The sequence below is a fragment of the Hypomesus transpacificus genome, chromosome 3 (assembly GCF_021917145.1).
Source record: "Hypomesus transpacificus isolate Combined female chromosome 3, fHypTra1, whole genome shotgun sequence".
Lineage (NCBI taxonomy): Eukaryota > Metazoa > Chordata > Actinopteri > Osmeriformes > Osmeridae > Hypomesus > Hypomesus transpacificus.
This window is the reverse complement of record NC_061062.1, coordinates 11,397,560-11,412,254: the sequence shown is the minus strand read 5'-3', so window position 1 is coordinate 11,412,254 and position 14,695 is coordinate 11,397,560. Positions and strand designations below refer to the sequence as shown.

At 44.7% G+C, this 14,695-nt stretch overlaps 1 protein-coding gene across 1 annotated transcript in view; it reads left to right on the top strand.

Moving 5' to 3' along the window:
* The first annotated feature begins 239 nt into the window (after positions 1-239).
* The window catches only part of LOC124466490 (AT-rich interactive domain-containing protein 1B-like), a 117,039-nt gene continuing 102,583 nt past the window's right edge, over positions 240-14,695 (top strand). Inside the window, 1 exon segment of the mRNA XM_047018386.1 lies at positions 240-1,873. Within this exon segment, the coding sequence (XP_046874342.1) occupies positions 620-1,873 (1,254 nt within the window). The 5' untranslated portion in view covers positions 240-619.

Below are 14,695 nucleotides of genomic sequence, written 5' to 3'. Positions count from 1 at the left end.
TTGTTAATTGGTTGACGCTAAAAACAATTTATGTAGGCTACCTTGGGACGTCAAGTTTGAGGTCAGTTTTGTGATACGTCACCGTTGAGGTGTAAACCAATTTGTTTACAATGACTTAATTTTTATCTGCTAGCCAACCGACTTCTAACATATGCGTTTTATCATAGGCTGTCTATTAACGGAATTAAAAGCCTATGTCCACATTAAGTCCATTGCAAGAAAACGTTGGACGGCCAAAATCCAGTCCGCATTTTCCATGCGAGGCGCGCTAGAGCCTGGAGGTGGATAATAGCTGGTAGAGCTCTCTCTCTCTTATGCCATGCTGGGCCAGGAGGGCTCCGGGAGACATGCATTCACCAATATCCGGGTTGGAGGAGAGGAAAAAAGTTTCATTTAAACCTTGGACGAGCAACTTTCAATATGAAACCCAACTGACACCGACGCGACGCTGTCAGCGACGCATTTCACATTTGAATCGACAAAATTTACAGTGCTAGAACAAAGCTTCGTTTTTCCATAGAAGATTTTTTTCCTGCTTCTGTTTTCATCCGTCTCTTTTTCGTGTGCGAGTAGCCTATTTGAGGGTCACTGTCTCACTGACACTGTCACAAATGTTGAAATGATGATGGCTGCGCAAGTGGCATCAGCTCCAACAAGAACTAATAATAAAAACAAAAAATTGTCGGGTACTTTAGGTCAAGAACTAAATTCCGGAAAATCGGGAGGAGGAACTGTACAACGAACTGGAGCAATGCTTGGAGCTGGAGATGGGGCTAACACAATGAATAATGTAGACCATCACCGCCGAAACGAGAACAATATGGTCAATTCAACTTCTACTAATAATTCTGACACACGGGAGAAGGAGAGTGGAAATAATATAACGTCTATGTCGTCGTCTAATTCGAGCACTGCCTCGTTGGAAACGGGTTTGATAGCGAATCATAAACTGAAAAATGTTGGTAGCGGAGATCCCCCTCCGTCTCAGCACCAGCAGTCGCAATTCAACCAATTTCCACATCAGCAGCGTCAGATACAAAGTAACAACATCAACAACAACGGGCAAGGCGCGCGGGGAGACAGGCCTAATGACAGCCAGCATCACGGTGGGAAAGAGAATCTATTGGGGGGACATTTAGATCAGCAGACGCTGGGCAAGAGCGAAGGGGACCATACCTGTAAACCGGGGGAGCGGATGGGCGCCAGGTACGAGCATGCCAACACGGGACCAACAAATAACATTAGCCGACAGTCCCCAAGTGCAGGAGGGAACAACGCAGTTCCTGAGTTTAATAATTACTATGGTAGTTCAAGGCCCTGTTACGATCAACACGGTGGACAGCAAAGCACTGGAATAGGGATAATGCACTCTTCAGCTCACAATAGTATGGAACCCGTACACAACTCCCACGAAGGATACCACAACAGCCAGTATAATCACTATCCGGCGTATCGAGCAGGCTACGGTGGTTCTGGCTACGGCATGATGGGTCCTTCAAGGCAGGGCAATAACATGTTGGTGGGGCCTGGCAGCAACACTTCAGCCAGTCATGTGAAAGCAGCAATGGGAGCTGCCTCTGTGCCTGGTGGTAATGTAGGGGGCTTTCAAAGATTCCCTGGACAAAGTCAGCACCCCTCAGGGGCCACTCCGACCCTGAACCAGCTGCTGACTTCCCCAAGTCCAATGATGCGAGGTTACGGCAGTGGCTATCAAGATTACAGTGGTCCCACAGCACAACAACAAGCAGGTATCGCGCTGGGTAAAGACATGAGTTCTCAGTATGGACCCACGAGTCATGGCTGGGGAGGACAACAGAGAACCCACCCCTCTTTGAGTCCTGGAAACGGAGGTCAAGGTATCAGCAGAACGCAGGTAAAGAATAGTTTTAAGAACTCAGCTTGCAGCTTGCAAACCTTGACAGTTGCGGTGTTTGTAGTTTCTGTCTTTTTTTCTCCGATTTTTATAGGCTATTTATTGTTTACATTATGACACCTCGCCGGCAGTCAATAACCCATAATTTTTTTCTTGAATATAGCCTACTGTAATTTGTATTGGTCGACTGTTTTCCCCTTGCGTTCGTCAGTATAGGCTAAATATTCAAGCGCTCAAAAGAGGAATAATTTAATATGAGCACACGGTCTCTGCTCAAGGTGACTTATAAGCTGCACTATGGGCAAAAGCTTCGGATTTAATGAGAATGATTTTGTTGTTGACAATATTTGTCGCATAAATTGCTGTTTATTAGCTCAGATATGATTAGGAAATTATTAGTCAATAGTAGGCAATTAGGCTACATTGTTCCGTTTTACATCGAACTTTTGTGCTTTTCATAATGTTGATAATTTCATGTTAAAATGTTTGTGGTGCAAACTGTTTAATATTTGCTCTGATTTTCATTGATTAAAAGCATTTAATGGGTGCTGGAAAGATTCGCCCTCTTGCCGACGTGGTTGCCGACACGTTGCAAAACGCTCCATTTTAAAACACTATAGCCTGTCGTCGATGCAAACTATATAATAAAAAAAATTGTTATTTGTCAATGATACAATCTCTGGCATAGTTCTTTATTGTATTGCCACCTATAAGACTATTAATTTATGATATTGGAAATAAATTAGACGTGATGCTGTGGAAACACGAGCCCAGTAGCTAAATGTCGATGCATTATAGCACACTTGCCAGAAAAACGCTCTTAGAAAGTGACTTGCATCGCAAGGTCGGGAATTTGAATTGTGGAGGTAAACTAGATGTAATGCCCTCCAGACGACTGCCTCAGAGTTGACATCGAATCTGCCATCTGATTGGTTCCCTGCATCCCCGCTGGGTACCAAAGCGCTGCTCATGTGTGTAGTGCTGAACTCTGTTCAGACGGCGAGCCAAGGGGAATCTTGCAGCTGGGCGGCTCATTCGAACCATCACCCATGCATCGTAATGTATCGTATTGTGTTAGTTACAATTCTGATGCACGAAATATTGCGAAGAAAACATCTGGATGACCCAGGGGCATGGTGGAAGTGTAGTTTAATGTCTTTGCCTCAAAAACAAATTCATTAGCTCACTGTCGTTTCAATCAAAACCAATTTGTTTCATAGATGCTTTGTAGGTGGGGCAGGGAAATGAAATGCTTGTTTTGTGTGGGTGGTTGAGACGTTATATTGATTTTAGTAATTGCTATTCAGAGTAACTAAAGTAGTGAAACGTTTAGTCTGAAAATTCACCCGTAATTTGTCTGATTGTCTACTTCAACAATGCAGTCAGCATGTATGGGATTTGTACAATAGTCGGCTTATCATTTATAGTTTTATGGCATACTAACCAAAACCACAAGCTTACTTTAATGCGATAATAGGGGCTTCATCATCATTTGTGTGTAGCTACATTAAAGCATCATGACATGCTGTTGATCTTCTAAAAACGTGTTTATTGATAGAAAACAATTAGTTACATTGTAGATACATGATAATCAAATACTCAAAACTCTCATGTTATGTACTCAGTGTTGTCTGTCTAAATCAACATTGCCAGTGAAATTAAAAGACTAGACTATGATGAATACATCCAATAAAAGGCCCCACCTTTAAGTACAGAAAGTCATTACATGCAGTGCATGATAACAAAAAGATAATTGGATTATTATATATATTTTTTTAATTTGTTGTTTGGTTCAGAAATTCAGTTTAGAATGTTATACATCTAAGTCCTTGATACCCTCTTGCGCTCACTAGGAATCTGTGACCAGGCCAGTCTTGTGTAAACCCTCCAAATTGGCCCGGGATGTAGGTTTAAACACTTCACAGTGCATGTGGTTGAACACGCCTGAATCACCTGTTGGCACAATTCCCCTCTTTCAAATTTTCCCCACTTGCCTCTCTTCAGGAGCAAGCTGTGAGAGAAATCATGCCTCCTCATTTACAAACCTGTTCCTACCTCACTCCTTTGGCCAGTCACCAGAAAGAAGTGGACTTGTGTGTGTGTGTGTGTGCGCGCTTATGTGTGCTAGTGCGTGCATGTGTGTTCATGCACATGTGTGTGTGTGTGCATTTGTGTTCATGCACACGTGTGTGTGTGTGTGTGCATCTGTGTCCATGCACAGTTGTGTTTGCGTGTGTAGCCACAGTGAAGCTACATTACAGGGGGGTGGGAGCCCTAGTTCCAGCTTTTCTCTCATCATAACACCATTGTCTCAGATTTACAATTGCACATAGACCATTTGTCTTAAGATAACTGTTAATCCAGATTTATTTTTACTTGGCACAAAAAAATCTGATTTGTCAGTATTTAAAAATACAATTTTTAAGAATTAATTAATTGTCATATATTATGAATGTTTTTTTTTTGACCTCTTCTTTTTACTTGTGCTGTGCTATTTCACATGGTTCTTTTTCCATTTTCTTTTACCTCGTTATAAGGTTTTGTTTTGAAATGTGTCTTGATTTGATCAAAGACTAATTACAGATATCAAAGCATATAATTGCTCCCTTTTCATTTTCCTCACCTTGAAACAAACCCAAGGTGTACGATGTTGCCTATTTATCCAGAATCAGTATTAATAACAATGAACAAAACTCAACAATTGTGACAGAATTGTGTCGCTTAACATTATGCTACTGGGCCATTTAGCTAAGTACGTTGGGTTGAGCTAGGTTCTAAATACTAGACTTCAACTCCTGTTAAGCACCAGGCCAGTCTCAGTAAGTGTTGTGTGTGAGTGTGCTTTTACGTATATGTGTGTGACTATGTATGTTTGTATGTGTATATTAATGTGTATGATTTGCTGTGCATCATTTAGAAAGTAAGTTGTATTTGCACAACTGGTGTGTGTGCTTGTGCAGTAGGAAGCAGCAGAAGTTGCATCGTCAGCGCAATCGACCAGGGCCAGCCCCAATGCTCGGCCAGCTCTCTCGCTTGTTGATGTTTTGTTTACATTCCCGGCTGACTCTGCTAGCACAGTACTGATTAGCAACAACAGAGTGAAATTTTAATTTGCTCTGTTGCTCCTGATAAGGTGCTGGCTTTGCTTTCATCTTCCAGGATGAAACATGCAGCTCAGGAGCATAATTGGCAGACGGGTTATCCCAGGACTGCCCACGGTTTCAGTAAAATGCCAATTAATTCCGATTTGCCATAAAACATTGACCAGTTGCATAGTCGACCGTCGGTATAATTAGACTGCTAATAAAATAATTGTAGCTTTTTGTTCATTCCAGTGATGCTCTTATAATGACCTGGAGTCAAAGGTTGTCACAAATTACTCATCTTGTCTGTACAGTATGCACAATTCCTACATAATGTGTCTATATGAATTAGATAAGATTTTAAATCTCACATTACATTTAGTCAATGAGTGCTCTTAGTTTTATTCTGGTTTAATCTAGAACCTTAAGTTTTAAATGATCAGCAAGGGTGAATCAAATGAATGCATCCGGTTTTAAAATATGGTCCATTTGATCAAACTACACAGTAACAAGCAGGCTCTTTTATGGCTCCAGAAAACCTGAAATGTGTGTACTAATTTCTGTGTCAAATTTTTCATCTCGCTTCATTGCGTGTCCTGGCTCCAGGCTTGAGGCTTGGTTACACTCGCCAGTGTGTGGGTCTGGGGACCGGAGGACTGGGGAGACGAACCCTCTGGCTTTCTGGGAGTTGTAGGCCTTCCTTATCAGCTGAGCCTGGTTGAAGTGCTTTAGCTGTGGACAGCTTCCCGGGGCTGGACTGCAGGTCTCCCCTGGCTCCTCTCAGAGAGCTGTGTGTAGCACTCCAGGTAGACTCTCTTACCAGAGCTGCCAGCGACGCGGTGCTCCCCCGTCCTCCCACTCAACAGGGGTGTGAAGAGCCTGCCGCTGAGTGTCTTTTCTGGAGGACGGAGAGAGGGATGGAGGGAGAGAGAAGAAATATTTCCATTCATCTCTCTCCAACGGCTGTTTGAACTGAGTCACATGGAGGGGTACTGAGTACTGAGACATGAGGCTGACTTCGGAGGGAGAAGGAGAGAAGGAGCGCTGAACACCGAAGGAAATGTCAACGTATTGACAGCCTTCTCCATGAAACTCTCCACTTTACCCAGCCTTTTTTCACTGTCCTGAAAGACGACAAAAAAAGGAAGTGTTCACCAGCAATTGTGTGGTTTCAGTCCTCTTGCCCTCCCTCCCTCCTCCCTCTCACATGGGTGTTCTGTAGTGGTTGGGTTTCCCCTCCAGCGGTGGCGTGCGTTGGGCATGTTGCCAGGCCGCTTGGCGGGCCCTTTGGTGGCCTCACTCACCTCCCACAATCCCCCCTGACCTTCACATATGCAAATTAGCCACGTGCAGACAGTGAATGGGACGGCTGCCCACACTCTCCTCCCCATCCTCCCTCCCTGAGGAGAGGGGATTTTTTCTTTCTGGCTCTCTCGCTCGATCTCGTGCTCTCTCTCCCTTGCTCGCTCTCTCTCTCCAATTTCTTTTCTACCTTTCTACGTTGGTCCCTCGAGGGTTTCCTAAGCTGGTGTCCTACAGTGGAAGGGCACAGGCTGGACCCAGGGAAGGGGAAATGTAATCTAGTCCATTGGACATGGTCTACCTACCCCATCCACCAGTTGACTTATCATCTTTACATGTTCTTGTGCTTCTGTGTGTGTGTGTCGCAGAGCTTCTTCTTTCTCTTCCATTGCCTTTTTTTCTGTCTCTGTCCCTCTGCCCCTGTCCCTCTGCCTCTTACCCTCTGCCTCAGTTCCTCTGGCTCTGACCCTCTGCATCTGACCCTCTGCCTCTGACCCTCTGCCTCAGTCCCTCTGGCTCTGACCCCTCTGCCTCTGACCCTTTGCCTCTGTCTCTCTGCCTCTGACCCTCTGCCTCTGTCCCTCTGCCTCTAACCCTCTGCCTCTGACCCTCTTCCTCTGTCCCTCTGCCTCTGACCCTCTTCCTCTGTCCCTCTGCCTCTGACCCTCTGCCTCTGACCCTCTGCCTCTGACCCTCTGGCTCGGACCCTCTGCCTCTGACCCTCTGCCTCTGACCTTCTGCCTCTGACCCTCTTCCTCTGTCCCTCTGCCTCTGACCCTCTTCCTCTGTCCCTCTGCCTCTGACCCTCTTCCTCTGTCCCTCTGCCTCTGACCCTCTGGCTTGGACCCTCTGCCTTGGTCCCTCTGACGGAGTTTCACTCATTTTTAAACTTCATGGACAACACAAAGTCACACATAAAAAAGATGGACAATAGACACACGCACACACACACCAGTGAGCATTAAAGAAGAGGGGAAGGTTCTATTCATAGCAGTGCAGCCCTGTGTATTGTAGCTTCTGTGTGACTCCCCTTCTCCTGTCCAGACCGCTGATTGTGCCAGTGACAGGCCTGTGATTAGGCTGAGTGACCATGTGTGAAGGAAGGTGTGATGATAATGATGAGTTACAGGCAGAGGGACAGTAGAGGCCACCTCTGGCTCGAGAGGGTGTCATTTACCTCAATTAAACCTGTCATTTAGTCATCAAGGTCCCTGCAACTTCCCAGTCCAAACACTATCAACACACAGGACACCAATAATGGTGCACTGGAGCTTGGAGAAAAAATGGATGGTTGTGTTCAGTAGTTTGTCAACCAATAGGTGATGGATGGAGGTATTGTTTGCATTATGTAAATCAGTGCACCTTCCATCCTGCTTTCAGCACTTTATAAAGGAGCTACATCACCGCGATACTTTGACATTTGAGCGTTATGCTTATTTCACGGAACTTCCCTTTTCCGTTTCCGTGAACTTCCCATGGATTTTCCACATATCGGATTGCCAAGGTGCTGACACCTGTCTCCACCACAGATGGGTGCTTAGCCCGTCTGCTGTGGGCTGAGCATGCTCTGCTTGATGAACATCCGTTGGCATTGTTGGATAAACATGCAAAGGTTGCCCTAATGTCAGCTGTATGTCAGAGGGGATTCCGTTTGCCCTCTTTGTAGATAACATTACCATAATCAATAGTTCCCACAGAGCTCTTTTGCCCAGTCGTTATGATGCCCTTTGGTCATGTGTAAGTGTATCTACAGTATATGTTCATAGACAATAGAAAGAGCTGCCCTGAATGTGTAGGCATTCAGAAGACCCCAGGCTGACATCTGTATTGTTACACTAACTGACATCTATGTTTACCTTACTGCAGTCAGTTTAGCCACCGCATTGATATCCCATGGGTGTCTGTGCGTGTGTTTCATATAAACACTTTTCTTAGAAACGGTTGAGTGCTGAGATGTGTTTGAGACACGGGCGGAATTTCAAATATATGTTAGCCCACTCATGGCTATTTCAATCTCAAGGATAAAAATCCCTTTTTTATCCTTGCGCATTTGGTGCATTTTAAAACATCTCCCCCCCTTTTCCTACTGTCTCTCTATCTCTCCCTCTGTTCCCCAGCTTCCCATCCATGGTCCCAATCCTTCTCTTCTGACCTTCACTGCAGCGCAGGGTGACTACAGTGAACTCATTAACCAATAAAGATGAATAGTTCCATTATGGGAGAGAAGGGGGGAGAGAAGTCCAATTAGAGGTAATTAAGATCTGGGAGGGCGAGGGGAGCTGGAGGGCAACAGAACCTGGGCACTGGGAGGGCAGTGGCATAGCAGGTGTGTGTGTGTGTGTGTTTACACATGCCACTGACGGTGGCAAGAGTCTCCCAGGCATAGGGGGTCACTTGTAGCCTGACCCCCTGACCTGCTCCCTGGAGCCTTCCCCTCCGATCATTGGCCTGATGTGGGAGCTTGTTAAAGGAAACCAGCAAATGGATGTTTAAAATGCCAAGCCAATACCATCACCTTAATGAATGTTTTCAGATTTTTGTCCTTTAATTAGGACATGGATTTTATGCTGATGTGCACTTTCATTACTAAGTTTGCATCAAATGGAATTTCAGTTGTCAATCTGTTGTATGATTTTCCTCTGCAGCATAAATTACATTTATTTTTAAATTCAGCTTTCGAAATATGATCTCCCATTTTATTGACCTCCTATTAGTATTTTCCTCAGCTAAAAACTGAAATTCAACCATCTGTAATCCTTTGGTTTTTGTCCATGTTGACAAATTGAATTCATCTGCCAGGAAATATGCAACAAAATGAGATAGGGATGGAAGGCAGTGTATAGGAGGAGACAACAGGGTAGGGGAAGTAGGAAACAGGGTAGAGGAAGGTAGGAGACAGGGTAGAGGAAGGAAGGAGACAGTGTAGAGGAAGGTAGGAGGTAAGAGACAGAGTCAGTATGTTGCTAAAATGAACCATCTCCAGTGGGAGTGCTGCTTTGTCCAAATGGGAAATTCAGGTTGGTTGATATTGCATTGTTCTGATTCCGAGGAGCAGAGAACTAGAATGAGGTACTCAGTCATTTGAAAGATGCAATAGACCCAGCGGTTAGAGCATTATAAAGTGGATACAGTGTGTATTGCATTGTGTGTCGCAGTTACAGTGGCTATCACAGATGTACTGGGCCTAATGCATGTGTTTTCCAGAACCCTGTATATCAGAAGTCAATTGTGCATGTGAGCTGCTCCGTGTTCACCCAGTGTGGTGTGTTCTGGTGGTTAGTTGGGCGTGCAGCCCTCTCATTTCTGCATGTATGCCATGTGTACCTACGCCCTGTCTATTCCCTGCGGCCTGCTTCCCTGCCCCTGTCGCGTGCACAAACTACTGGGGCAGTGGGCACATCAGAAGCCATTACGCATAATGGCCTTTTTCACCGCATATCATTCGCTGTGTTATGACACTTATTTTATGACTGCTTACATATCAAATATTTAAATAAACAGGAATACGAGGCAGGGCAGGGGGAGGTGTTGGGGGGGGGGGGGGGCATTAATTTCCGAGGCGACAGCAGGAAAATAGAAGAAGTAGCGATGGGGATTGGGGCGGGGAAAAGCGGGGGAAAGCAGACAGCAGGCGCAGGGAAAGAGAAATGCTTTGCTTGGCTCCAATCAAAGTGGGAGGAGGACGTTTTTTTCCCGCTTACGCCACGCAGCAGCTGTGGCGGGCGGGCGGCGGCGGCAAAGGGGCCATCCGTCAGCGTTTCTCCCTGAGCGCAGGACGACGTTCGGTGTGGGCCCCTGTGGCTCGTAAAAGCAACCCAGCGTCGTGTACCAATATCAATCGCATGCCAAGGAGAGAGGGAGCGGGACGTCAAAAAGGGAATATAACACAACAATGTGCGGTGGAAAAAAAGAGAGAGGGCGAAGAGATGAGAGAGGATGGGTATGAGGGTTGATTTATCTGTTTCCTAGAGAGAGAGAAAGAGAGATTGTGAGAGAAAGGGGAGAGAGATGGGGGAATTTACAGAGAGAGGGAGAGCGTTCAACAAGGTCTTTGGTTCTGGCACAGCCCTCCAGTCTACCGCCGGCGATGGTAGGAGGCCCATTACTGTCAAGCTAATCTTAAAATAATTAATTGCGAAGTCGACGCTTTTTAAAGAGTATTGTAATTGAATCCTAAATTAGGCCTGGGAAAGAGGACACGTCCTGCTTCGCTGTGAGTCTGCTCCCATTGCCCCCCCCCCCCCCCCCCCCCCCCCCCCCCCCCCACACACACACACACACACTCTGCGCTCTGCACGCAGCAACAGACGTCTGCATGCAGGCCAGGACAGGAAAAGGAAATGGTAATGAAATGCATATTTGGGGAAAATGGCCCATCTATAATTTAGTGTCGCTCTTTGAATTTGAATGATGTGTGTGAGCACTGTGATTTATTTTTTGTTGTGGAGTGGATAATTCTGTCAGGCTTTTATTCTTGTAAACAAATGTGGGGAAAAGGGAGAATAAAAGTCGAATGATAAAGTAAACAGAATGGAATGAATACATTTAGCTTGTGGCATGAATAATTTGCAACAGGATGGAAGAGAGGGAAACGCAATGTTTCCTGGCAGAGATTGACATTTTTCTCATTCTGTGGCTCTTGACTATATTGAGAGATACTTGGTGGCCAATGGGAGGTTTTCTGTTAAGCTTATGTATTTTCTTATACTTTCCTTAGTTATGAAGTGTACACATATACATGTACTGTATCGACAGTACATGCATTTTCCATCACATCCACACACACACACAAAACCAACTCCAATGTTTATCTACGGTACCTTCCTCCATGGCTGAGGAAGAAAGAATCTTGTAAAAGCAGCTCAATGTGCTTTTACTTCCACCGCTGCCTCCCAGATGGGGCTGACTGCTCGACCTCTACAAAATGGGTAAAACTTGCCAGATCAAAGCTCTGGAAAGAGGGTCTGCCCCTCATAAACGTCTGCCTCCTCTGTGATTTGACGAGAAGCCTCAGAAGAAAGATGGTTAAGGGTCTGAGGTCAGCTCAAGGCTTGCAGTTCTCCAAGGAAAAGATGGGAACCATCCTCCTGGAGAGCTTCTACCATGTCTAGCAGTTTCACTGTCTTTGCTGTTCGAGTGCAGTTGTTGTTGTTGTTTATTACTGTTTTTGTTATTTTCTTCATACTTGCCCAGAATTCTGACTGGACCTATGAACTATGTGATGAAATTGAACAATTATTGGAAAGCTTCACATATTGTGATTGAATCAAGGAGTCCTTCTCCACCTCCTCTCTATCAGTAATCAGCAGACAAGGCTGAGAAGCTCCAGCCGAATGTTCACTGCGAGAGACTCTCCAACAGCCCGCTTCCCCAGGACATCTGGCTGCAGATGTTACTAGGCCGGAGCCAAGCTCCACACGGCGAGATAAAACAAGACCTGCTGGTACCACTGACAGATTAGTTTGAGCCTCTCCTGGGAAATATGTCCATCACTTAATCTGGGCTGGGCTATAATGCAAATAAAACACAGCAATAAAAAATGGGCCAAGCTCTTCGGTGTCTGAAACAACTAAAACAACTTTGCTTATTTTTGTCAGGTAATTGCGTATCCAGAACAGTATGTTAAGCGTGTTTTCTAGCCTGTTCAACATCCGTTCTGGTCAGCAGTATGTTTTTGTAATTTTGTCAGAGTAAAAAAAAACTATGAGAGTGGCCAGGGGCAATGTCAATTTAATTCCAGTCCAGTCAATTTAGTAAGAACAATTAAATCCAAATGCTAAAATACAAAATGTCAGCAATAATGATTTCAATCCTCATCTGTGTAAGATGGGGATTTTTTTACGAGGATAAAAAAGACTGGACAGAGAAAGGAGAACTCTTGCTTCTCCTCTCTTGTACTCCTTCCTGGGTTACATGGTGTCTCAGCAACTAATCAGAAATAACCTCAATTAGGAAATACAAAAATTATAAATGTTGAGCAACAGATATTTTTTTGTTAAAATTCAAAGTATTCCCATTTAACATAAAACATAAGATTTCATAAAAAGAATGATCAAATTATTTATAATGAGAGTACACTCAGATTACCCTGAAGTCATTGTTACCCTGAAGCTCTATCAGTCTCAAGTTTGACGTGATTCTTAAACTAGATAGGACGAAGGTATGGGTCTGTTGTCTAGCCATGCATTAGAGAGCTTCAGGTCTGGGCCTCATTGATCGTTCAGCTTCACTACCTCATGTTCTCATCCTCCACCCTGATTGATTCGGAGGCCTTAGGAGATTGGAAAAGGCCCGAGCTGAGAGCCCTTCCCCTGGGGTGGCCTGCAGAGGCCGTTGGGGTCACAGGCAGCCTATTTCCGGGGTTGTCCCCAGGTCAAGGAGCCTATTCGGCCCAGGGCACACAGACATTAAGGGGACAATCAAGCCCTCCTGATGCCCTGGCCTTGTTCCACTTGGGGGATGAGGGAGGGAGTAGGAAGGGAGGAGGGAGGAGGGAGGGAGGGAGGAGAGAGGTTCTAAGACTACCCTCTTTCCCCACCCCCTCTTCCAAACTGCACACAGGAGATTGGGGCTTGGGGGGCTAGAGTGTATCATACACACACATCAGACACCAAACACACTCCTCTTTTTGTCATTTGACACAGACACACACTGTAACACACTGAAAGCCCCCCCTCTTGGTTCTTTCTAAACTATGTGTATTGTATTGTTATTTTCCTCTCCTGCCTCCACATCTGTATTCTCCCGCCATCTTTGCAACAGCAGCACATTACACATATGACAGTCACAGGGGGAGGAGAAGAATAAAAAAAAAAGAAAGAAAATTAAATCCTTTTTTTTTTCTAATTAACTTTGTACATTTCCTGCTGAGCTATCAGACAGTCGCCCATGCCTCGTGCGGAGTCCGATAATGAAATCAATTTGGTTCAAATTGTTTCAGGTGACTTTTAATGAGTATCTAATAACCGCCCGAGGATAGAAGGTCAAGATATCTGTTTGTTGTTTTTAAAGTGATGGATTGAGCCACTGTAGAAATATGGGCATATCCAGATGACTGGGCCGAGGTCCAACACAATGGCCAGGGTGTAATACCCTGTAGTTTATGGTGAATCACATTAAGCTACTATACAACTGTTTGACCACAGTTAAGACTGAGGGCAATGTAATTGTTGTAAATGTGGTGGTTTTTATAGACTAACACATTTGTAAATGTACACATTTGTCTCTGTCTTTTTTTCATGGATTACTAGACTTTTACCAAAGGAGTATTTGTAGTCAATATACAGAACCTCCTTTTGGCCTGAAGAAAAAAATATACAATATTTTAAATCAGCCACCCTTTGAACAGCCAGATAGAAGTTCACTTCCTTGTCCTCCATAGTTAGAGTTCGAGCAAATAGCTTGTTTAGTTTTGCCTTACGGGGCAAACTAATGGATAACAGAAAAAGCCCCTTAGGAGTCTTTAGAATCATTTGGGTGCGTCCGCTTGCTTAATATTCACTTATGTATTTTCTTCTCCCTCTCTGAACACATTACGGTGAATAATCATTGCTAATTCATAAACATACCCAGCGATTCTGCTTCATTTATGATTATTGGAGCTGTAAAGCACTGTTCCCCTCCAAGTCCATTCTATTAGCTAAGGTGGTGATTTCCCTGAATAAGTAAAATTTGCTGCATATTTAATATCAGTGTTATGGTATGGCCGCATCCACCTGAGTAGTGCTTTTCCTTCATGAACCAAAATACTCTCCTCCCTCCTAAGGGCAGTGTGTTAGTTTTTTATTTGATTTCTTTGTCTTCATATTGTTGCATAATATTGCTGTTGAGTTCCCAGGCTTTCAGTTTGGTAGGGAAAGTGTGTATGTGTGTGTGTTAATGTGTGAGGGAAAGTAGAGCTCATTCTTCTCGTGCCACAGCTCCCCTTAGATGAAACCGCTCAGTGCCGTCTTGCCTCCCTTTGCCATGGTTCCTGCAGGCAGGAAGTAACTAGCACACACAGCGCTCCAACACGGGACAGCCATGGTCTAGAGACATCTTGATCTACTGAGGGACAGCCATGGTCTAGAGACATCATGATCTACTGAGGGACAGCCATGGTCTAGAGACATCCTGATCTACTGAGGGACAGCCATGGTCTAGAGACATCCTGATCTACTGAGGGACAGCCATGGTCTAGAGACATCCTGATCTACTGAGGGACAGCTCTACTACAGAGTATCCTGCTTTTCTGAGGGACAGATAGTGTCCAGGGACATTTTATAGTACATTTCATTCCCTTAGCAGACACTTTCATCCAAAGCGACATACCAATAGTTCATATAGAAAGTAATTCAGAATATCAAGGATCAGAAGTGTATAGTTCAAACAGTTAGCTTGGTCCACTGACAGCCAGGGTCCAGAGTTAGACTGCGTGTCGATACCACCCAACAGGCAT